General features: G+C 46.5%; 1 protein-coding gene across 1 annotated transcript; it reads left to right on the top strand.

The window, feature by feature from the left end:
• The first annotated feature begins 4417 nt into the window (after positions 1 to 4417).
• On the top strand, positions 4418 to 25802 carry IL17RB (interleukin 17 receptor B). Its single transcript, XM_049777716.1, is given in 11 exon segments — positions 4418 to 4604; positions 9194 to 9334; positions 11873 to 12000; positions 12608 to 12734; positions 15108 to 15155; positions 18223 to 18368; positions 18665 to 18736; positions 20167 to 20270; positions 20487 to 20497; positions 22097 to 22183; positions 25243 to 25802. Coding segments are annotated over 11 exon segments (1611 nt in total).
• The last annotated feature ends 153 nt before the right edge of the window (positions 25803 to 25955 follow it).

Genomic DNA, 25955 nt, shown 5'->3' on the forward strand with positions numbered 1-25955 from the left:
ACAGCACCTTTGAATCCTTCCCCTTTCTTCTTAACTCTGCAAAATATCCCCAACAGCAAGGCCGAGTATGATAATAAAACTGAGGGTTCAATAGTCTCAGAGCCTTAGCTGGCAAGCAAGCAGCCCAGGAATCTAGAACCCGAAATTGGGGTCACACTAAGTGGCACTTCCAGGACTAACTTTCCTCCTGGAAAGAATTGAGGGGACAACCAGATCTTGCTGCTAGCTTTAGAGGGAGCATTCATTCATTCATTCATTCATTCCCTTGACACAGACTCATGCGCAGTTCTTTCAGAAACTGAATGGACAAATCTGTGCCCAAGGCCACAGCTAGAACATCTCCGATGATCACTGCCCTCACACACTCAAGTCACTTCCTCTGCCACAGCCTCCTGACTCTCAGCAGCCCCATTTGAGGGAACAGGATAACTGAGGGCTGGTGGGGGCAGAGAAACAAGAGTTAAGGGCTTCCCCCTTACAGCTCACCTGCTGGAAGGCATCCTAACTCAGGTGGTCCTCCCAGACAGCCTCATAAACAGGACTCTGGACTCCACTTCCTACCCCACAATCCGCACAAAGAACCCCAGCTGAGGGGCAGAGCTCTGGTTCAGTCTTGTTCTCCCCCCAACCCCAGCCACTTGTGGGCATCATTGCTATCTCCAAGTTCTGGAGGGCCATGACTAAGTGGCATTATCTCTGTGCCCTACTTCCCAGAAGTATACCCAGGGCAATGGAGATGGGAACCCACTTAGCTGTCACATGTCAACACTCACCATCCCAAGCTGTCTCCTCTCCTCCTGCTCCCACTCCATCCTGCAATGCCCTCCCTCCCTTCCTCTCTGCTCCTTCCCCTGGAGAAAGTTTCCTGAAACCCCTAAAATCAAAGCCATTCGCAGTCCACTCCAATCTCAGAACTCCCTCCCTCCTGGGCCTGGCCCATACCTTATTGCCAAGGCAGGAGTGATTTCTGAGCGCAGAGCCAGGAGTAACCCCTGAGCTCAGCTGGGTGTGGCCCCCAAAAACAAACAAACAAACAAACAAGACAAAAACAGAAGCAAAACTAGAGATATAATACAGGGGTTAAGACACTTGCCTTGTCAATGGCTAACCCCAATTCAATCCCTGACACCGCATATGGTTCCTTTAACACTGCTAGGACTGATCTTGAACACAGAGCCGGGAGTAAGCCCCGAGTACAGCTGGCTGTGCCTTTCCCCAAACTCAAACAAACAGAGAGCAGGGCTGGAATGATAGCACAGTGGTAGGGCATTTGCCTTGCACACTAAAGACTTGGGATGGACCCAGGTTTGATCCCTGGCATCCCATCTGGTCCCCCTCGCCTGCCAGGAATGATTTCTGAATGCAGAGCCAGGAATAACCCCTAAGCACTGTCGGATGTGGCCCCCAAACAAACAAACAAACAAATAAAAAAAACCCTACAAAACTCCTTCAGGGACCAATCCTCTATTTCTGTAACACCCCTAGACATATCTGAGGCATCAACCCTGTCTTCTGGCCTGTCCCTGGCTTTCCCCCTCACATCCTCCAGTCCCAGGCCCCACTACACACCTGGGGCCACAGCTGGAGGGCAGCAGGCTTAGCCACGCCGGGCAGACCCACCTCTTCGGCTAGATCTGGATTCCTCACCCCTTTAAGTGAGCGGCTGCCTCCTCGAGGTGTTCCAGACAGAGACGAACTCCCTCACTGCCCTATTCCGTGCGTCCCCCGTGGTGGCCTTTCTGAAGCCTCTCCGCCCACCACCCACACCGTAAAAGCCCTGGGGTTCAAAGTTCACAGGCTCCAACCCGGCCTTTGCAGCTGCTCTTCCCCGGTTGCATCTTCAGTCAGGCACCTACTTGCTGGGTCAACAGAATCGGCACCGGCCTCACCCCACCCTACCACACCCCACCTCTTGCTAAGTAGAAAGAGGGTGAGGGCAGTTAGAACAGGAACCTATCGGGGAATCCACCCCTGGGCTCCAGTCAACCCCAGGGGGGTTCTAAAGGCGACTGGAGTGGCCCAGCCACAGGCAGGGGTGATCTGAGATTTTACTGCCCTCAGTCGAGCAGTTCCCCCACCTAGTTCCCCCAAAACCAGGCCTGCTCTCTGTAAATGTTGCGTGTCCCCTGAATGCATACCAGCACTCCCAGCTGACCTTGAGGTTAGGGGTCACTTCACAGGGCCCCTTGTCCTACAGTGGCTAGTGGGGAGTCAGACACACACACAGAAACACATACATACGTACATAGAGGCAAACAGAGACAGAGACGCACACAGGAGACAGAGACACACAGAAGACAGAGACACACACAGAGAAAGAGAGGGAGGAAGGAAAGAGAGAGAAAGAGGAAGAAGAGAGAGGAAGGAAAGGAGTGAAAGGAAGAAAGGAAGGAGAGGGGGAGAGAGGAAGGAAGGAGAGAGAAAGGAAGGGGAGAGAGAGACAGAGACAGCAAACACAGCCTAAGTACAACCTCCAAGCAGGAGACAGCTCCATCACTAATAGAACATAGAACTCAGGAGGGTCCCCCCAACTCAGTCTTTTGCAAATAGGGGAGGTCTAAAGCGGCCAAGTTCTGCATCCCTGAACCCCCTCTTCCGAGGTGAACCCACCTTTTCATCCAGATACTGTTTGAAAGGCGGGTCGGGCCCCCCACCTGGAATGAAGACCCCCTTGCCACACCGCTTTCCAAGGCGCGCCCCGAGCAGTCTCCCTGCCGGGTATCAGGAAAGTTTGGGGGGACCCTGAAACCTGAGACCAGAAGCTCCAAACCGCCAACACAAGCGCAGCTTCCGCCTTGGAGGGTGGCCCCGAAAGTGGCGCCAGCCTCGCTCGGGAAGGCTTGGACCCCAAAGCCCGAGGAGGAAGGAGCCTGGCACTGGGAATCGGTGCCGCAAGGGGTGGTGGAAAGTGGGGGTCCCCGTCGAGGGGCTGCCCCTTCCCGACTCACCCCTTCCTTCTCTTGCCGGCCCGTTGGCCCCGGTCCCCGGCGGGCGGAACGGGGCGCGAGGGCGGAGCTGCAGCCGAACCCCAAGCCCGGCCCGGCCCCCGGCAACGGCCGCAGGGAGGCGGAGGCGAGGCTCGGCCCGCGGTGCTCGCTCGGGGCGGACCCGGAGTCGAGTCCAGTCGCCGCGCGCGCCCGCGTCCCGCGCGCAGTGGGGTCCCTTCGTGCGCCCCGGGCCCCCTCTTGTTCCCCGGGGCCTCTCGTGCGCCCTGGTCCCCCCCCTCTCGTTCCCCGATTCCCTCTGGCGCGCCCGGACCCTCCTCGTGCGCCCCGGGACCCCTCGTTTCCCCCGGACTCCCCAATGCGTCCTGGACACCCCCTCGAGCGCCCCGGTCCCCTCTGGTTCCCCGGAACCCCTCGTTCCCCCCGGATCCTCCTCTGGGCCCTGCGCCCCCTTATGCGTCCCGGAACCCCTCTTGTTCCCCCCAACCCCTCGTGCGCCCCGGTCCCCCCTCTTGTCCCCCGGACCCCCCTCTTGCACCCCAAGCCCTCTCGCACGCCCTGGACTCTCCTCGTGCGCCCCAAACTCCCTGATGCGCCCCGGACCCCCTTATGTGCCCCGGAAAGCCCCTCGTGCGCCCCGGTCCCCTCTCTTGTTCCCCGGACCCCCCGCTTGCACCCCAATCCCTCTCGCACGCCCTGGACTCTCCTCGTGAGCCCCGGAACCCCTCGCTCACCCCAGACCCCCTCTTACTCCCCCGACCCTCCTCTGGGCCCTGGGCCCCCTTATGCGTCCCGGACACCCCTCTTGTGGCCCGAACCCCTTTATACGCCCCTGTCCCCTTCTTGTTCCCCGGACCCCCCCTGTTGAGCCTTGATCCCCCTCCTGCGCCCCGCACCCCGCTCTTGTTCCCCGGACCCCTTTATGCGTCCCGGTCCCCTTCCTGTAATCCGGACCCCTCTTTTGGACCCAGATTCCCCTCGTTCGCCCCGAACTCCCTCATGCGCCCGGGTCCCCCTAATGCGCCCCGGAACCCCTCGCGCGCACCTGATCCCTCATTTGCCTCGGACCCCCTCGAGCTCCCCGGACCCCTTATGCGCCCCAGTCCCCCACTCCTGCTCCCCGGATCCCCTCGTGCGCCCTGGTCCCCGTTACGCGCCCCGGCACACCCCTTATGCTCCCCGGTACCCTGCGCGCACCTGGGTCTCTGCGCCCATCTGGAAGCGGGGGTCCCGGCGCGCGCGCAAAAGACCCAGAGGGGCTCCAGGAGGCTCCTCGGTCCACTTCTAGGGTGCTTCTGCGCCCCACATCCTGGAAAAGGGTGCTAGGGACCTGCCCCTTCCCTGCCCTGGCGACGGGCCAGGGTGCAGCCGCGAGAGGCGGAGCCCCGTGGAGTGGCCCATGGGGGGGCCTAGATAAGAGCGCGGCTCCTGGCTGGCTCCTGGCCAGTGTCGTGGCGGGTGGGAATCCCACTATGTCGCTGGTGCTGCTGAGCCTGTTCGCGCTGTGCTGGGGCACCTCGCACCCGGAGCCGGTAAGCCCCCCGCCCGCGCCTCTTGCCCACCACGGGGTCCCCTTGGACCCTCTTCACCTCCCCATCACCTCCACCGCCAGCTCTTGCTTCCAGGCTTGCTTCTCCAAAGATGTGTTCTTGGAAAGCCGTCTGGAGGGCTCAACTGTCTTCTAGGGCAACTCTAGGTTCTGGGGGGCATCCAGCTACCTGAGTCGGGGGCTGGGGAATCCATCAGATAGGTAGTCTGCGCCCAGTTGCCACCTGGGCATCTGGATCTCTGAACCCCTTATCTATCAAACGACTCAGAGAACTTTTCTCTCTTGGGGTCTTGTAAGCAAAGAGTCAGGCTCAGAATAGAGGCTCTGGAAGCCTGCCCATCTTTTTTTTGGGGATGGGGGGCAAGAACATGCTCCCGCAGGAATCACTACCCTTTTGTGCCTCGTTCATTTGCGCCCTGTCCCCAGAGCGGGTGGGCTCCTGACCTTCCTACAGTTTTCTTTTCTCCCGAAGCACCTTGAAGGGAGGGAATGTTCTGCTCAACCCCAAACTGGCCTTTATTTGTTTGGTTTTTGTTTGTTTGTCTTTAAAATTGCTTTATTGAGTTAAAGAACTGTGATTGACAAAAATAGCTGATAGTTGTATTTTTGGCATATAATATTCAACAACAATCCCCAACCACCAGTGTCAACTCCCATCACCAGTTCTCCCATTTTGCACCATCTTCCATTCCTTGCCTGCCAATAGCATCACATCACAAAGTTTAGTGGTCGCAGCTTAGATTTTGTTTTTCGGTGTTGTTGTGTCAGTGTTTTGGGTTTATAGCTAACATCATTCTCCCACATCACCAATATAATGAAAGCACCCTTCCACCCCTTTCTCATCTTTTTTCTTCTAGCACTGATTTCTTTCCTCTTCTGACCAATGTAAGCTCTGGGGCCAAAGGGGATCTAGTATTCCTTCTTTTCTTACATTACATTTCCTCATCCAGGTAGTCTATAGACGACAGAGAAGTGAGATCAAACTGTGTTTGTCATTCTTCACTCAACATGTTATTGTCCAGTTCCAACCAGGTTGCAGCAAGTTGCATGATTTCATTAAAAAAAAAAAAAAGAGCCATCATTTTTAAGAAGAATTTAAGCTGGGTTGGAGCAATAGCACAGCGTTAGGGAATTTTCTTGCATGCGGCTGACCCAGGGTGGACCTGGGTTCTATCCCCGGAGTGGCATATGGTTCCGCCATATGCAATTTTTGAGTGTAGAGCAGGAGTAACCCCTGAGCACCGCCAGGTGTGGCCCCCAAACAACAAGGACAAAAAGAAGTAGAAGAATTTAAGGGACTGAAGCAATAGTATATTGAAGCAATAGCAGGCAGGACATTTGCCTTGCACAAAATAAAGGGATAAAAATTTAACTAGGAAAGCCAGGGAGATAGTTCAATGGCTGCACTAAACTGCAGCTTTGCAAGCAGGAGCTCTGATTTGATCCTTGGCAACACAGGGTTCGAATACTTCCTTGAGCTAGGAAGCACTGCTTTGTATGGCCCCAGACCTCTATAGAAAAGTCAACTGGGCTTTGAAGCTAAATCGATGCCCTCAGCAGAGCTTATATTTGGATGGCATGGTGGCTCCAAGTGATGCTTGTGGAAAGATCATTCATGGATGACTTTCCTGGCCCTCTGTCTCAACTCCAGAGCTCCCTGAGGCTTCTTTGAAGACAGGAAACTCTTTTTTGGGAGTTCTTTCTAGAAGGCCAACAGTTTGGGCTATGTGATTTATAGGGCGGTAGCTATGTCTCTTCCTGATGCTTGTGTGGGCATATTGCTTTAAAAAAAATAATCTGATGATCTCCCTGCTAGCTCAGCTTTCAAGACAAAAGATGAATGGCAGATCATTTCACTCAGACCCAGATAACTCAACCCACAGAAAGTCTTCCTTTTTGTTGAAGAAGCTGTTTGGAAATGCGGAGGCTGAGAAGGATCCAGAGTCACTGGGTTTTTGTCCTCCTGAAAACATTGTGGGTTTTTCTGTTCTGTTTTATTTATATGTTTGTTTGCTTGTTGTTTGTTTTTAAAGCACCTGTGCTTTAAACCAAAATACTTTTATTTCTGTATGAAGGATATAGTACTGGCCTTTCTTGGACATAAGTGATTTTTGTCCCTACAAGCTCTTCTAAAAAGATACCATGATGGGGGCCAGAGTGATAGTACAGTGGGCAGGGTGCTTGCCTTGTATATGGCCGACCCCAGTTCGATCTTCGGCACCCTATATGGTTCCCGGAGCTCCTCAGGAGTGATTCCTGAGCAAAAATCCAGGAGTAAGCCCTGGGTACCTCTCCCCAAAAGATAACAGGAGCATCAATAACAAGAGGTTTACATGTGGCCAACCTAGGTTTTAATTCCTGGCATGTACCATATTGGGCATATGGCTCATGGAATTCTGCCAGGAGTCAATTCTGAGCAAAGATCCAGGAATAGCATCTGAATACTCCGGGGTGTAAAAAAGAAAAGAAGAAAATTTGTGAAGGAAAGAAAACAAGAGGCCAGAGAGATAGTACAAGGGTTAAGATGCTTGCCTTACAGACACCAATGTTAGTTTAACTCTGGCATTGCATATGGTCCCTGAGGACTAGCGCCCCCCAAAAAAGTTAAAATTAAAATCACAATCAGAAGAATTCTTTGATTTCAGTAGTTTGGGAGGTGTTGTTGTTGTTGTTGTTGTTGTTTGGGCCACACCCAGCGGCACTCAGGAGTTGCTCCTGGCTCTGCACTCAGAAATTGCTCCTGGCAGACTCAGGGGACTATATGGGATGCCAGGGATTAAACCCTGCTCGGGTCTGTCACAGGTTGGCCAAGTGCAAGGCAAACGCCCTACTGCTGTGCTATTGCTCTAATCCCCAAGGGAGGCTTGTTTTTTGGAAAGGACCACACTTGAAAGTGCTTAGGGAGTGTACTCAGAAGTGCTCAGAAAGTGCTCTGAACCATATGTGGTGCTAAGAATCAAACCACAGTCAACTGCATGTAAAGCTAGCATCCTACCAACTCTACTATCTCTGTGGCCCCAAGAGTATTTTTGTTTGTTTGTTTTGGGGCCACACCCATTGTTACTAAGGGGTTGGTTACTCCTGGCTATGTACTCAGAAATTGCTCCTGGCTTGGGGGACCATATGGGATGCCAAGGATTGAACCCAGGTTCGTCCTGGGTCAGCTGCATGTAAGGCAAATGTCCTATCGCTGTGCTATCACACCAGCCCAGGAGTATTTTATTTTTATTACCATTATTATCTAGAGGGATTGTATATCCTGTAGTGGTGCTTGGGGGTTACTTCAAGCTAGATGCTTGTTCTCTAGGGTGCTTGGTGGGGGGGGGGGGTCATCATGAGATGCCAGAGGCCAAACTCAGGGCACCTTCATGCAAAATATCTGCTACATCACTTGGAGCTGTCTTCCTGGCCTGTATAAGGAGCAAAAAAAATTTAACAGGCTGTCTATGGACCTCTACCTATTTATAGGTGTATCTAAGTTAAAAGGCATTGTTTCTGAGATTCTGGAGAAGATTCCATGGGTCACAGTGATACCTTTTTTCTGTTCTTCTGAACACAATCGATCCTTCACCTGAGAAAGTCAATAAAAGTTGTTCAAGCCAGTGTTTCTCTATGTTTGTTTGTTTGTTTTTTAGTATGTTTCTTTCCTGTTCCTTGTTTCCTTCCTGTTCTCTCAGTTGAGAAACCCTGGTCTAGGTTATCTTGGGAGTCAACAGTTACACAGAGAATAAAGGGGCCTTGGGAGTTCAATCATTCTCTACTTGTATAAAGAAGGTTGAGTTCCTAGAGAAAGTGGAGATCCCCTTCCGGAATTTAAGTATGTACTGGAGGCAACTCTGTAGTAAATTGTGGTCTAGACTGGGCCCAATTACTCTATTCCAGACTGTGAGGTAGAAACAGTTGCGTCATCTCATTCTCTTTCCTTTTGAATGTTCATTATGTGCATGTAAGGGAAAAGCTAGAGATGACACTTTGTCCAATCTGTCTAATCTGACAAAGGCTGGCAGTTTGCTAGCTCTCAATCCTGCACTTGTTTTCTCTCTCTTGCAGATGACCCTGTGTTTTTCTGAAGTCGGTAGGTGCATGGAATTTCACACCGTAAGCAGTTAGGCTTTGAGGGCGCCTGAATCCAACCTGTGGACCTCCAAGGATTAGGTGCAGAGTGCTAGCTAGTCTTAATGAGTTGGTCTCCTGATCTCGGTGGCAGCCAATCCAGGCAGGAGTGTAGAATGCAAAGCCTCCTGTTCCTGGAAGGAAGATCGGGCGCTTTGGAGAATATATTTTACTGTTCAAAGCAGGAAACCAACACCTGAGAGGCGCGTGTGAGATGGCCACATGGGAAGAATGGACAGGCCTAGAGAATGTGGATGGGGTGGGTAAACTGGAGAAAAGAGGGAACAAAAGACTAGGGAGTGGGGAGAGGATGCTGTGGGAGCCAGAAGGCTGAGTGCAGGCTAAGACATGAGAAGCTTGGAATGACCCTAACAAACCTTGAAGTGAATCCAGGCACTACATAAGTGGATGCCAGAGATCAAGCTATCAGCAGCCACACTAAAAGGTGCCTTCCTACCTTAGCAGAAAAAAGAAATTGGCTTTTTTTTGGGGGGGGGTGTCAGTGGATCAGGATTGTCACTTAGAACCAGTGGCATCATTTGGGAATAGTGAAGGAAGTGTGATGAGCAGCCTGGATTTTTCTTAGGACCCTCTCCAGAGTGGCTGGCCCCACCCACCTTGATTCCAGGAGATTTGAAGAGCCTCCAGGTAGAGCTTGTTGAAGACAATTTTACAATGGAGGACCATGTCTTTTTAATGAATGTAAGCTGGACCCTTCGAGCTGATGGTAAGTTTGCTTCAAGTTTGCTTACTCGAGCCAAAAGTAATAGATTTTATGAGCTATTAATTCAACTCCAAGACATAATTCCCATAAAATACACAAGCGAGCACCAAAAGCCACATATTAGAATGCTTATAGTACCATAATTTATAATTGCCAAAATATAGGATATATCTGGTACTTGACATACATAATTAAAACCACAAAGTAGAATCAAAATAAAAGGAAGTAGCCGTGACCACCCACAATTTATAAGTTTGTGAAATTCCTATGCTTATACTAAGTTGGTTCATTTTTGTATGCATTGTTCATGTTTATATACATGCTTCTATTAGAATGAGCTTTCTAAACATAAAATCACATTCAAACATTTATATCCACAGTTATACAAACCATATGAGTCTCCTAACCAAAAAGAAAAACACACAAAACATACTGAACTAATCTAAGCTCTTAGAATTCAAGATAGTGGTGATTCCTGAGAGGGAATGACCTAAAAAAGTTAAATGGAGGGCTGTATTTTCTCTACTTGGATACTTTCCACAAGAGTGGAAATTCAGCCAGTGGCATGTTTTATCTGATTACTGTGCTGTGGTTGTTGGCTTTTGTGGAAGGAAAAGGTAAGAGATGATTCACTCAAGTAGATTACTTTCCCACTTTGCAAAATTATCCAAAAGGTCAATGCACTTCCCCCCGAGGCACCTTATAAATTCTTTAGCAATCCAATTCTTGGGTCCTAATGCCTATGTATTGCTAAACTTGGTTTTATTTCATCTAGTGTGGAATCGGTGTATCAAGCAGAGAGATGAGTTGGCTGTACAGGCAGGGTTGGGGAGAAGGGGAAAGAAGAGAGGATAAAGACCCTGGCCCAGCAGGTACCACGTCCTCTGAGTGGGGTAGAGCAGGGAAGAGCAGGGCCAGGTTCCCATCAGATCACTAATCAGAAATCACTGTGTTTTTTGCTCTATAAGACGCACCTGACCATAAGATGCACATAGTTTTTAGATGCTCTCCTCCCCTGCACTCAGACTTCAGCTCCCAGTGACAATTGGGAAAAATTGTGCTTATGTTACGAAAAATAACAGTTTCAGTTTCAGTTTCTGAAACTGAGGGTCATGACCCCACAGAGGGGTTGCATCACTTAATGTCGGGTAGTGGAACGGTTGGCAATTATAAAAGACTTCCGGACATTCAATGAAGAGCAATTCATACTAATTAAAATGTGCGAATAAAGTGCTTGCAATATTACACTTCTTGAACCAAAAGAAGTGACAGGTGGGGAAGGCTTATTTTTAAACTTTGTTTATTGATTGATTGATTGATTGATTGGTTTGGGGGCCACACTAGCAGTGCTCAGGGGTTACTCCTGCACTCAGAAATTGCCCCTGGCAGGCTGGAGGGCCATATGGGATACTGGGAATCGAACCAGGTTTCTCCCAAGTCAGCCGCATACAAGGCAAATGCCTACCACTGTGCTTTCTCTCCGGCCCACAGGTGGGGAAAGTTTTAGAAGCTCTGAATTAGAAGATGTAGTAAAACTAGCACTAAGAGTGCAGTTGCATTTGTTGATGGTGCTTATGGGTTGTAGTACCTGAGCTAACGCAGTGGGAATGGCAGGAAAGGGCATTTCTGGGAGAGGAGTTCGCACAGATAAAGGGGCAGTCAGAAGAGCTATGGTCAAGGGGAAGTGGGGAAAAGGATTTCTGCAGATCCTTCAAGGATCTCTGTGGTCCACCAGGGACCCCGACCAGCGGGTAAAGCTGGGGACCACGTCAGTAATTCGCAGTTCTCGAAGAGGAATCCGGCCTGAAATAGAAGAGGGACTGGGAAAAAAAAGAGACTCAAGATGAAGGGTTCCGATCAGGAGTCCATTTAATAAAGGAAAAAATAGACCTTTTATAGACAATGCAAAATAAAGAGAGTAGGGGTGAGGCGCAGTAGGAGTGGCTGTAACTTTCCACGGGAACATCTTGATTTTCCAAGGTTAATAAGATTATCATCAGTCAAGAGATTCACATTATCTTTGAGCAACAAAATACAAAATCTAATCTCAGCTTGGGCCTTTTGACCCCTGTCTTTACAAGGACATCTTGGAGCCTAGTGACTCCCTAGCTCTAGGCTATTTCTATTTCTTTGGGTCCAAGGGCAAAAAGGCCACACGCAGCTTGTAAGCACTTTGGCTAAGACTTTCAGAGACTCCATTTTGATTAGTGAGAGGGCTTTTTAATTATTCCAAACAGTCCCCAACAGACCTCTTCGGTTCCCTGCCTTGTCCTCTTAGCACGAAGCCTTTGTAGGTGAAAATTGGGCTCACCTCTGAGAGATTTGAACCCATCACCTTCCTCTGATGAGCTCTGTAAGCTTAGGCAAAACTCCCGGAGACTCCCTAAGCCTCACTCATCATATCTGGAAACTGAGGACCACAATACCTGCCCTTTAAAGCTGTTGTCAAGGTGAACAGTGATGAATTATGAAAGGTGTCAACAGAAAGTCGGTCAGAGAATATGTGCTAAATAAACAACTGCCCTCTTGCCTTCTTGGCAGCCAGCATCCTGTCACTGAAAGCCACCAAGATCTGTGTAACAGGCCTTGACAGAGTTCGGTCCTACAGCTGTGTGAGGTGCAACTACACAGAGGTCTTCCAGACTCAGACTAAACCCTCTGGTGGCAAAGTAAGTGCTTTTTAGGGGCTTAGAGAATTCCTGTCAAAATTGGGGGGCTTTGAGGGTGGAGAGATAGCACAGAGGTAGGTCTTTTGCCTTGCATGCAGCCAACCTGTAACGAACCTGGGTTCGATTCCTGGCATCCCATAGGATCCCCCAAGCCTGCCAATGACCCCTTCTCTTCTATGTGCCTTTGGCAAGTTTTCATCTCTAGGCCCCCTGTTTTTTCTTCTTCAAAGGGAGGAGAACAGTCTGAAATGATATCCTAGATTCAAGGCTCTGAGTATGTGGGTTAATGGCCAATTGCCTGGGATCTATTCCCTGAGTAGACATTGACTAGTGACCTAAGTTGCTCTAAGGAAAAATCAAATTATAAATGAAAAGGACCGCATGGGGGCTGGAGCAATAATAGCACAGCGGGGAGGGGGTTTGCCTTACACATGGCCACTCTGGGTCCCCTCCCCGGCATACCGTACGGTTCCCTGAGCCTGCCAGGAGTGATTCCTGAGTGCCACGGGGTACAGCCCAAAAACCAAAAAAGAAAAGAAAAAAGCCACACAAGACATATTTGTTTGAAGCATTTCCAAAATTCAGAGACCCCTGCATTGCGTTTCAGTGGATGTTTTCCTACATTGGCTTTCCTGTTGACCCAAGCACAAATTATTTCATTGGGGCCAATAATATTCCCAGCGATACTCTAAATGGATATGACCTTTCCACGTCGGTGAACTTCACCTCTCCAGGTAAGCATCCTCATGCTTCTGTTGTTCTCTGCCTCACTTCGATGTTTCCTTGGGGTTATATGTTCTGATACAGAGATCTAAGGGATCTAGGGCAAGGTTTTTGGAGTTGCTAAGTCTTTTGGAAGGGGAAGATTGATTCATATCTAGCAGTCTCTGGGCTTATACCTGTCTGTTCAGGGAAAATTTCTGGGAAGACTTAGGATAATGGAGAGCCAGCTGTGTGCAAGACAAGTGCCTTGATTCCTGTACTGTCGCTTCATTCCCTTGCCGAGTCATTACTGCAGCTCACAGAAAAGATAAAACTGGGTAAAATATAGGCAAAAGCCTCTTTCTGTGTATCAGGCAAAAACTGAGCATTATCTTAAGAGTCCAGTCCTGAAACTTACCCCAGAATGTGTTTTGGTATCACCACATTTACCAGAGAAATGAAGAACTTAAGTAACTTGTATTGAGTTATATAGTAAAACAAAACAAAACAAAACAAAACAAAACACCAAAAAAAAACCCCCAAAAAACCAGACAGAGGCTCAAACTCCCTTTATATTATTTTTCAGGGGAGCACATCTGGAGTTACTCCTGGCTTTGCACTCAGGAATTACTCCTGGCAGTGCTCAGGGGATCATCTGGGATGCTGAGATCAAAACCAGGTTGGCCATGTGCAAGGTCGTGTGCTAGGCCCCATAGTTCCGGCCCCTCAGATTCCTTGATCAATACAAGTTAGCTAATGCTTTTTATTTTCATCTGGGCTTTCTATCTGGTTTGTTGTTGGACAGCATGAGGCTTAGTATAAGGAACTATAGATTCCAGAAGGCTCTGAGTGCTCCACGAAAGAAAGGATGATATAGAGGATAAAGCTGATTCTTTTGCCTCTGGTAGGAGTCAATCTAGAATCACAAGCAAATGTCACACAGGGCCCTGCAGTGAAGGTGTGTGAGATCCTGGGTGACCAAAACAGCATCTTCCCCCTCAACCCTTGATGAGATTCCCTCTTCTATATCTCCTCCAGTCATCTGCCTAAGACAGTGCAAAAGCCAAATGAGACCACTCAGTTCATTTCTGGCCTTTGACATGGAAGTCAATGGTGTGTTGGTGCCATATTGCTTTCTCTACAGGGGTTTACAACTTTCTCATTGAGTCCCATCTCCTCATTAAAGATATTTTCCCCAATTTTAGATTTACACAAAAGTTGCAGAGATAATACAAAGTGGTTCCTTATTTCAGCTACGCCATCCTTAACATAGAACACAACCATCCTACCATTGCTAAAACTAGGAAGCCAACATTAAACTGAACCTCAGACTTTATTTGGAATTCATCCACTTTTCCACTAATTTCCTCCTTCTATGCTAGTTGCATTTAAGACCCTTGTGACTTCTTAGTTAATCTCTTCTGGACTGTGGTAGTTTCTTCCTCTTTCCTTGTTTATCTTGTTCTTGACATTCATGGACACCAGCCAGGATGCAAAATGTCCAATGTTTGTCTCGATAGACTATGGGAATATGGGATTGGGTAAAAGTTTAAAAGTCACACCCTTGTTCTCACTTCTTATAGATGGATAACATGTTCGTATCACTTGTGGGTGCATTGAAGCATAGCTTTCTCGTGTAAATCTAGTATCTTCCCTTCTTGTAACTCTAGTTTCTGGAAATAAGTCATTATCTCATCCTGAGGTTGCTCAGTGCCACCTCCTGGAAGGGACAGTGTTTAGAGCTATTACCAAACCTTGCTTTTAATTACTTTGGGGTTCGATGCTATAGGACTTTCTTAGTTCTGTACTCAGGTATGACCCCTGGTGGCACTCAGGTGTTCAAACCAATGTTAGCCAGTGTAAGATAAGTGCCATGCTGCCTGCACTACCTCTCCTGCCCCAACCAAACCTCATTTTATTTTATTTTATTTTATTTTATTTTATTTGGCTTGGGGGTCAAACCCAGCAGCGATGCTCATGGGTTATTCCTGGCTCTGCATTCAGAAATCACTCCTGGCTGTGCTTGGATGACCATATGGGATGCCAGGGAATACAATCTATTCCATCTCATTCAAGGCAAGCACCTTACCTGCTGTGCTATCTCTCCAGCCAGTCTGCAAACCTCATTTTCAAAGGATGCCCAAGGTCTTTCTCAGGACCTCTGATACTGTTTGGATAGAGGCTGTATTTAAATTAGACTCTAGTTATTGATCCATGGAGGGTCATTTTCTGTTCAGCTGTAAAAATCTTAGTACCCCGTTTAAGTCTGCTATCTTTCCTTTTTTCTGGAATGTTCTGGTGATTGAGTACAAACATGGTATATAGAAACCTGTGTATATAGTTACCAAGGGGATGGACTGGGGTACCTTATTCTAAAATATAGAAACTCTCATTCAAATTTCCAGGCTGCCTGGACCACAGGATGAAATATCAGAAAAAGTGCATCAAGGATGGTAAGTTAAAATGCAGGACTTGCATTTTTTTTTTATTATAAGAAGCTCATCATTGGAGCCATTGCAGCTCAGTTCACCTTCTTACAGATGGAGAAAATGAAGATGAGTGTGGTAGAGTTCTGCTTCCAAAAAGTGGAGACTGGCCTGTGCCAGCATTATTCTCACTGAGTCAGGCAGATTTGGTCCAGGGAAGGGCAGACTCTTAGCAGGTCTGGATGGTGGAACAATAGTACCAGAAAACACTCAGAGTAAGCCTTCCTCCAAGCTCAGTGATCATTCCTGGCTGTGTCAGGGAAAATATGGGATGCCTGGAATCAAATCTGAGTCAGCCATATTCATGAAAAGCTCTCTACACACTGTACTATCTCTCCAGCCTCTAGGCCAGACTCTCAGAACTCATTTCTACCTTTGCAATTCTGAAATGAGTCCTTTCAGGAGAGTCAGTACCAAGTGTCCTTTTTATCTTTGGTTTTTCGGGCCATACCCAGTGGCAATCAGGGGTTCCTCCTGACTCTGGGCTCAGAGGACCATATCAGATGCCAGGGATCAAACCTGGGTCCATCCTGGGTTGGCCATGTGCAAGGCAAATGCCCTACAGCTCTGCCATCTCTGCGGCTGTGTGTCCTTTTATGAAGGGTTTTTGCAAAGATTTATAGAGATTTGAAGCAACGTACTCATAGGATGCTAATGAGGCAAATGATACTTGAAGAGTCATTTCCCCATCTTCTATACTCTCCTTCCTACAAGGCATCTCCATGTGTGTTATAGGCCCCATCAAGCACAGTTTCTTGTGGCTAAGAAGGCTACTAGGAGCTCCGTACTTAGGCTTTTGCTGCTGCATGGAGACCATCACAGTTGTGAGACGGTCTCGAGGACCTTGAGCCAGTCCTAGCTCAAACTCTTGAAGAAAAGAGTGTGCTGGGACCCAAGTCTGGCAATGTCAGGTGTGCTGTTATAGATCATGTACCTGAAAAAATTAATCTTCTGGCTGGGGGGCTGCAAAAAATTAATCTCCTGCTGATTTCAAAGTCCTATGAGCAGAACGCTGACTTCCTCCCACAGGGCAGATGGTGTGGGTCTCCTCTGTAAAATTATCTCATGTGCTGTATCTCCAACCCTAGGTGAACAGGTCTAAAGCAGGGCCGTGCATGAAATAATCCAGACCAGGCTGAGGGTGCAACATGTGTAGTCTGGCAGCCTTCTACCTCATATCGAGAGCAAGATGTCTGCCAGAACTGTCATTTTTATTGAGTACAGAGAGCACCTGTGGGTGGGAAAGTAAGGATAGAGTAAGGACATATAGCTCAGGCTATCTGAGCCAGTCCCACCCAGGTTTATGTGTAAGGCAATCTCTATTTGGGAGTAAAACCAAGTTGCAAACCAACAGATAAAAAGGAACCATGGATGATCTTCATTTTGGGTAAAATAAGGTCTAACCTAATACTCCTTTAAGGTTTTCAATTGCTGGTCCTCAGGCTTTTAAAAGGATTGAAAAATGACTGCTGCAAACCACAAGTTCCCAAACTTTCCTTCTTATTTGTATCATTCAGGAAGCTTTAAAATTTCTAATGGGGGCTAGATCAATATGGATCAATACAGTCAGTACAGTAGGTAGGGTGCTTGCCTGGCATTTGGCTAATCACAAATTCAACCCCCAACACTCCACATAGTTCTCTGAGCCCCAACAGGAGCGATCCCTGAGCAGAGAGCCTGGAGAAAGCCCTGAACACTTTCAAGTGTGACCCCCACATAAAAATTAAACCAAATTTTTAATATACTTTTAATATTCTTAGTAATAAGGTTGAGGGAAGACCATAAGAACCATGATCATGACATCTGGCTCATCTCTGAAAGGGAGCTAGGCCTCAGTGTTTTAAATTTGTTCAGTTGACTCCAGTGTGCAGTCAACTTTGAGAACTGCTGTTCTCAACTGTATTCCTTCTTTCTGCACATCTGGTAAAGTCTGTAGGATAGTCTTGTGATGCTGAGGCCTAGAATATTCTGGTAGTTGTAGTCCCAATCCTTAATTTGCATGCTTTATAATCTTAGATATAAGTATGACCTGTGGCCCCCTCCTTCTTCCCAACTTGGGAAGGAGAAAATAATCCCAACCCTTAACTCAAATGGGTGTTGAGTTTAGAAGTGAATAGTAGAGGGAAGCCTGTGCCTCTCACACCTTCAGTAATTAGGACCTCCTAAACATTCTGCTTTATTTTTCAATTTTGTTTTGTTTGGGGGTCACACCCAGATGACCTCATTACTTTGTCTTGACTCTGCATTCAATACTTCATTCAGTAATTATTCCTTGCTTGTGGGAACCATATAGGGTGCTGGGGATAAAACTTGGTGGGCCATGTGCAAAGCAAGTATCCTACCCACTGTACTACCTCTTCAGTCCTCCAAAACTTTCTTTCTTTTGGGGGGCATACCCAATAGTGCTTAGAGCTTACTCATGACACTACAATCAAGAATTATTCTTGAGAGTCTCAAGTTTATTGTATAGGTCATTCACATGCAAGGCAAACACCCTACCTGCTGTAATATTGCTCCAGCCCTCTCCAAATCTTTCTTTTTTTAAATAATATATTCAGGCATCATAATTACAACCATGTTTGTAGTTGGGTTTCAGTCACGAAAAGAACACCCCCCTTCGCCAGTGCAACCTTCCTATCACCAATGCCCCATCTCACTCACTACCATTGTCATGATAGTTGTTAGTGTAGTTATTTCTCTAAATGCTCTCACCAGTTTTTGTGGTTAGCTTCATATTGTGGGCTGGTCCTTCCAACCTTCATCTCTATTGTCTATGGGTATTATTACAATACTGTCTTTTATTTTTTTCTTAAATCCCACAAATGAGTGAAACTATTCTGTGTTCCAAATCTTTCTTGAGTATCAAGTACTTCAAGACTTCTGGGAGCAATAATAAATAGAAAGTATATTCTAGTAGATTTCGTATCTCTTGACTTCTGTGCCTACGGATTTCCATTTGGTTGTTAAGCCCTTCTGGAACTTTGAAAACAAAGCATTTATAACTTGACTTGTGCGATTCTGTTTCAACTTGCAGGAAGCCTGTGGGACCCGAATATAACTGCTTGCAAGAAGAATGAGAGTGTGGTAGTAGTAAATTTTACTACTAGTGCCCTTACAAATAGATACATGGCTTTTATTATAAAACGCAAGGTTCTGGGAAAGTCTAAGCCGACGTTTGAGGTACTTTCCCCTTTGTTTTCTCAGCATCCCTTAGCAACATCCAACTTTCCTTACTTTGTGAAAGAAATAGGCTTATCTATTGTCCTAAAGTGGTGGCTTGTTTAGAATCAAAGGACAGAAGTCCCTAAGACATCCCTGAAAATATCTCTGGAAATTTAAAGCCAATTCATGGATGAAGTCATGAAATGCATGTCTCTTCACCCACAGATTAACATAGTGCGCAGCTGTTTGGGAGTTGGGGGGTTCTTTGAGCTACTCACTCATATGACTCATCCTTTATTTTGCCTCATTTATAGCACCACAACAAAGTGACTCGAGCTTCCATGGAGATCACAGTGACTGGGGAAAGTGAAGGTGCTGAAGTCCAGGTAAAGTTGAATGAAATATTGTGGGGGAGGGAGGTGGCAGGCACTAGAGAGCTGGTTGTTCCACGCCTCATGGCTTTTGATGAGTGATTATGAGTTTGGGAGAGATGAGTTCCTCCTCTAGTTCACTTCTCTCAACAGATACTGATGTACAACCTCTGTCTGTCTTCACAGCAGCAAGGGCAGGAAGCTTTCCCTTTTCTTAGGAATCATTAATTCTCCATCTATCTTCTATCTTTCTGTCATGGAGCCTCTGGGTCATTTTGAAACAGTATTGCTTTATTTTCCCAAATGTTGGAGGTTTTTTGTTTTTGTTTGGTTTGTGGGATATGCTGGCTGTGCTCGGGACTCTGAGACTCACTCTGCTTTCAGGGATCCTTCATAGTGAGGACCATACAAAGTATTGGGGATTGAATCCCTATTACTATCCACTGTACCAACCCACTGTATTATCACTGTGCCACCTCCTGGACTCAGCCTCAGTTTTCAATGCAAACTGAAATAGTAAAGGGTTTGAACTTGGGAGGTTTGGGTTCCCTATTCAGTGTATGAACTAGGAAGGGCAACTCCTATCCTCTAAGGCCTCCCTTTACTCAATAAAAAACTGGAGGGTGGATTAGCACAAGTTTTTAAGATTCTTTTACAGAAGAATTTTATGATGTGCAGCCATGGCGAGTCCAAGGGGGGATACAACAAGGCTCAGGATACAAAGAGCTTTTGTTTTCTATTGCCCAGATCAGAGAAACAGTTCTTCGACATGGCAGAGGGAATCGTGTTAACACATTATAATTCTCTCTATCCCTTTCCAAAAGAACCAGACATCCCTAATCCCAGAGCATTTATGTCAAGAAAACTTTCACTGTTCTGTTATTTTTTTTTTTTTTTTTGGATTTTTGGGCCACACCCAGCGGTGCTTAGGGGCTACTCCTGGCTGTCTGCTCAGAAATAGCTCCTGGCAGGCACGGGGGACCATATGGGACACCGGGATTCGAACCAACCACCTTTGGTCCTGGATCGGCTGCTTGCAAGGCAAACACCGCTGTGCTATCTCTCCGGGCCCTGTTATTTTTTTTTTTTGTGGAGGAAATCTATGTTTAATTTTGAAAAGATATTCTAACCCTGCTAGAAGGGAACAAACATGTAAAAAATGTTCAAAGTTTAGGTTTACAGCACCAGGATTGGGGGATTTTGTTTGTTTGTTTGTTTGTTTGTTTTTGAATCACTAGTTTGGATTTGATCCTTTGTTACTAAAGTGTGACCGAGGAAAAAGCTGTTTTTGGAGGGGTGAACTCTGAGGGGTGGGGTGGAAGAATGGCACAATCTAAACCAGTGGAAAGGAGGAAGCATTTCAGTGTAATGGTGGAAACAGGAAGAATGCAGAGACGTTGCTTTGAAGTGGATGGAAACTTTCTGAGCTGCCCATTTCTCCTCAGTTGATTCCGTATTTCCCTACTTGTGGCAATGACTGCATCCGACGCAGAGGAACTGTTGTGGCTTGCCCAAAGACAAGCATCTCCTTGCTTCCAGGTAACAGTAAGTGCTCGGTCATTTTCACTAGGCCAGAGGGAGGGGTTCAAGATATGAAGAACCCACTGTCCACACCTCCCTCAGTATGGGGCAAATGCTGTGTGTGCCTGTGTAGAGGAAGTGTGTGTGTCCATGTATATGTGTGTATGGATTTCCTATATGTGTATGTTGAACTGCGGAATCAAAAAAAGATGTCAGTGTTATCCTAAAGAGTCTATACAATGAGTAAAAATAAAAGTTATGAACTTGGGTATGGAGAGATAGCATAGCAGCGTTTGCCTTGCAAGCAGCCGATCCAGGACCAAAGGTGGTTGGTTCGAATCCTGGTGTCCCATGTGGTCCCCCGTGCCTGCCAGGAGTTATTTCTGAGCAGACAGCCAGGAGTCACCCCTGAGCACCGCTGGGTGTGGCCCAAAAACCAAAAAAAAAAAAAAAAAGTTATGAACTTATTTAAGATCCTTTATGAAGGGGCCGGAGAGATAGCACAGCGGTAGGGCATTTGCCTTGCATGTAGCCAACCCAGAACTGATGGTGACTCGATTCCTGGCACCGCATATGGGCCCCAAAACCTGCTCTACCCCTGAGCGGTGCCGGTGTGACCCCAAAACCAAATAAAAGAAAAAGTTCTAACCAACTGTTGCTTGAGCTCTAGATTTTTCTATAGAAGTCATAAATTCTACTATAGGATTCTTTTTTTTTTTTTTTTGCCTTTCTTTTTAGGTTTTTTTTTGGGGGGAGGGTCATACCCAGTGATGCTCAGGGGTTACTCCTGGCTATGTGCTCAGAAATTGCTCCTGGCTCGGGGAACCATAGGGATGCCGGGGATCGAACTGAGGTCTGTTATGGGTCAGTTGTGTGCAAGGCAAGCGCCCTCTCACTGCACTAGCGCTCTGGCCCCATGTAGGATTTTATTTTTATAAACTCAGCAAGACACTGGGAGATAGGAACATGCTTTGTATGTGTATAACCTGGGTTCAATTCCTGGTACATCGTATGGCATCTCCAGGAGTGAGCCCTGGCACAGATTTAGGAGCAAGTCATAAGCATAGCAAAAGCAAACAAATGAAAAAGCCGAACCAACTGACAACCTAGCAACCTTGAAGATGCCTAGCAACAAATTGTTTCCCGACCCCCTCCCAGTAACGAATTTTTGTACGACCACGGTGTCTGAGGCATTCCTGAGTGATTCTGTATGCCCACAACTTACCCACATCCTCTTTGATGGCGTGGCATTATTGTTCATATTTGTTGCATTAATAAAAACAACTTTTGGAAATGCTACCTATTCACACTGCATATTAAGTAGTTACACCCCCAAATGATTATAATTCTTGAAGGAACAAAAAATAAACATGAAAATTCATCAGAGTAGAAATGCCTATAAGTGGAGTAAGAAACCAAGGTGAAGGGGCCGGAGAGATAGCATGGAGGTAAGGCGTTTGCCTCTCATGCAAAAGGTCATCGGTTCGAATCCCGGCGTCCCATATGGTCCCCCGTGCTCGCCAGGAGCGACTTCTGAGCATGGAGCCAGGAGTAACTCCTGAGCACTGCCGGGTGAGACCTAAAAACCAAAAAAAAAAAAAAAAAAAAAAAAAAAAGAAACCAAGGTGATTTCTGAGCCTCAAGGGCCCAATTTCCCTTTGAGATTCTAATAGAAGAATGAAATACTTTATAGAAAAACTGGGCAATCTATGGCCTGTTACAGAAACTCTTGATGCTAAAGGAATATAACTTTCTATAAAGGTTTGAATATAAAGCTTAGTTTCCAAATAGGAGATGATTTGGTTTTGGTTTGCTGAGGGTGAGTCTACTTTATTTATTTATTTTTTATGCTAGGGAATAATTGGCTGCCTTTCTTATTCCTGGCTCTGCTGCTGGCCATATGGGTGCTGATACTTGCAATATATCTAAAGTGGAGACACGGTAAGACTTACCATTCAATTCTTTCAAGAAACTCAAAATGAGGGAATTCTTTAAAAGGAGATGCTTCTGGCTGGAGTGATAGCACAATGTAGGGCATTTGTCTTGCACACAGTAGATCCAAGTTTTGTTCCCGGCATCCTATCTGGTCCTTTGAACCTGCCAGGAGTGATTTCTGAGTGCAGTGCCAGGAATAATCCCTAAGAATCATCAGGTGTGGCCCCAAACCCTAAACAAACAAACAAACAAACAAATAAATAAGTGGTGATGCCTCTAGAAACGTTTTGGCATCACAGTTGGCCTGTCAGTTGGAGAGAACATTTACTTCATTCCTTAGAATTGTCTGAAAATATTCAGACTGACAAGGTCCTATCTGGTAAGGTCAAACAGGAATCAGATTTTTTTTGGGGGGGGGGGCCACACCCGGCCTTGCTCAGGGGTTACTCCTGGCTGTCTGCTCAGAAATAGCTCCTGGCAGGCACGGGGGACCATATGGGACACCGGGATTCGAACCAGCCACCTTTGGTCCTGGATTGGCTGCTTGCAAGGCAAACGCCGCTGTGCTATTTCTCCGGGCCCCAGGAATCAGATTTTAAAGCTGGTGGCTACATGTTTTATTTTACTATCACTGAATCATATGAGTTCAAAAATGAAAACTAATAATAGATTGCATTTTACCCATGATAGGTGTTGTATAATTTGGTAGTTTATTTTTTGCTTGTTTTTGTTTTGGGGTCTCATCCAATGGTGCTCAGGACTTACTCCCGGCTCTGACCTTAGGGATCATTCTTAGTGAGGCTTAAAGAACCTTAAGGGATGCCAGGGATCGAACCAGGTTCCAGATAAGCTGCATGCAAGGCAAGGGCCCTACCTGCTATAGTATTTCTCCAGTCCCATACGTCTGGTAACTATTCTTCTACAGAGTAAGAATAACCTTCACCTGAGTTCATCATTTTGCCATAAGGCCATTTACCAACTCAGACATTGAGGAACTGAATACAGAAGCTGGAGTGTTTATATAAATGCAGAGCTAGAGGAAAGTAGGCTGAAAACAAATGCTTTTCTCTCCACACAGAAAAGGAAATATAAGTGCAGATTTTATATCATTTGTCATATAGATAAGACATGATTGATCTACTCTTTCTTCAGCTAAAACACATTGAAATTTGAACATAAGAATTTCAGTCAGGGGCTGGAGAGATAGCACAGTGGTGGGGCATTTGTCTTGCATGCAGAAGGACGATTGTTCAAATTCCGGCATTTCACATGGTCCTCTGAGCCTGCCGGGTGCTATTTCTGAGCGTAGAGCTAGGAGTAGCCCCTGAGCGCTGCCAGGTGTGACCCAACCCCCCCGACTACCCTCCAAAAAAGAATTTCAATCAGAAGTAGTTTGACCAGTGTGTTATAGTACTTTTATTTTTTAAAATTACTTTATTGGGCCCGGAGAGATAGCACAGCGGTATTTGCCTTGAAAGCAGCCGATCCAGCACCAAAGGTGGTTGGTTCAAGTCCCGGTGTCCCATATGGTCCCCCCCCCCCCCCCATGCCTGCCAGGAGCTATCTCTGAGCAGACAGCCAGGAGGAACTCCTGAGCACCGCCAGGTGTGGCCTAAAAACCAAAATAAATAAATAAATAAAATTACTTTATTTAAGCACCATGATTTATATTGTTGTTTATAATACATTTGTTTCTGCCATTTCCTGTTGCAACAGCAATCTCACCACCAGTGTAAAATTCCCACCATTGTCCCCAAATTTCCACCTACTTCCAAGCTTATTCGCTTGACAGGTATAAAATAATGTAATTCACATTGCTTGCTTCCAGGTAAGCGATAATGAGATTATTTTAAAAAATACTGCAAAAGAAAATTTCTGAAAATTATTATATCTCACAAGGAGGTCGTTAAGTCATTGTCAGAAGGTTTACAATGCTGTTTGTTGCTAGATGCTCTGTTACTTTGCTTCTTAACATTAGGTGACTTTGAGTTGGAGAGATAGCAGAGTGGTAGGACATTTGCCTTGCATGTGGCCAACCCAGGACAGACCTAGAGTTACCCCCAGCACTGTCAGGTGTGGCAAAAAAAAAAAAAAGAAAAAAGAAAAAGAAAAAAAGAAAAGAAAAGAAAAGAAAAGAAAAGAAAAGAAAAGAAAAGAAAAGAAAGAAAGATCCCCACAAAAAACTAAACAACGCCAAAACATGAAGGACAGAGGTCAAGTGTCTTGTGAAGAAATGGCACTAAAAGACCCAATACAACAATCCCACCTAACACAAAGTACCTTAAATGTAAATGGTTTCTGTGAACTTATTTGAAAACTTATGTTTGATTAAGCTAATTTAGCGATAGGGATTTGGGGAAAAAAAAAAAAAAAAAAACTATCTTGAAGGCTTAAGTATGTATCCAAAAGGAACAAAGGGGATTTTTTTTCCCTTGCTAACCTAACATCCCTGGCATCAGTGAAACTTTCTAACAAGGGGTCATCATCAGGCAGTGCTATCCAGTGATTTGTTTGTTTGTTTGTTTTGGGGCCACACCCAGCAGTGTTCAGGTGTTACTCCTGGCTCTGTGCTCAGAAGTCATTCCTGGCAAACTTAGGGAACTATATGGGATACCGGAGATGGAACCCGTGTCCATCCCAAGTTGGCCACATGCAAGGCAAACACCCTACACCTGTGCTATCTCTCCAGCCCTGGACTGGTGATTTTTTTTTCAACTGTGGTCCATGAGCTGGAATCAGTGAAGAGGCATCGCAACTGTTCAAGTTGTTTTTTATCTCCAGTATATAGACAAGTAATTGGTTCTGATTCACAGGTGTAAAAGATTAAAACCACATGTATGTTGGGGCTGGAACAATAATACAGCAGGTAGGGTGTTTGCCTTGCACATGGATGATCCCTGTTAAGATCCCTGGTATCCCATATAATCTCGGGGCCCACCTGGAGTGAATCCTAAGCACAGAGCCAGGAGCATGCACGGAACACCACCAGTTGTGCCTTCCCAAACAAACCTCCATCTGTGTAAATTAAAATGAATTCCTGAGTATTTCTTCTGCCTCTCTCACAGGAAAGACCAGAAAACCTTCTCTCTCTACCTCCATGTTGCTGCCCCCGCTGAAGATTCTTGTGGTCTACCCGTCTGAGATTTGTTTCCATCACACGGTTTGCTATTTCACGGAATTCATTCAAAACCATTGCAGAAGTGAGATCATCCTTGAGAAGTGGCAGAAGAGGAAAATTGCGGAGATGGGTCCTGTGCAGTGGCTTACCACCCAGAAGAAGGCCTCAGATAAAGTCATCTTTCTTCTTTCCAATGATGCCAACGCAGGATGCGATGGCAGCTGTCGCAAGAGCAAGGTTGGGCCTAGTGAATCCACCCAAGACCTGTTTCCTTTGGCCTTTAACCTCTTCTGCAGCGATCTGAGAAGCCAGGCTTGCTGGCACAAGTACATGGTGGTCTATTTTAGAGAGGTTGATACCAAAGAAGATTATGGGGCCCTCAGTGTCTGCCCTAAGTACTGCCTCATGAAGGATGCCATTGCTTTCTGCACAGAACTTCTCCGTGTCAAGCAGCACATGTAAGCAGGGAAAACGCTTCAAGCCTGCCATAACAGCAGTTTCTTGTAGTGAACCAAGAGAAGTGCCAGAAGTTTGGAAACCGAACTATAGTACAGGGGGTAGAGTACTTGCTTTGCATGCAGCCAACCTTGTTGGATCCCAGGCAACCCATATGGTCCTCAAAGCCCACCAGGAGGGATTCCTCAGCTCAGAGTCAGTAGT

Source organism: Suncus etruscus, chromosome 7 (genome assembly GCF_024139225.1).
Source record: "Suncus etruscus isolate mSunEtr1 chromosome 7, mSunEtr1.pri.cur, whole genome shotgun sequence".
Taxonomy (NCBI): Eukaryota; Metazoa; Chordata; class Mammalia; order Eulipotyphla; family Soricidae; genus Suncus; species Suncus etruscus.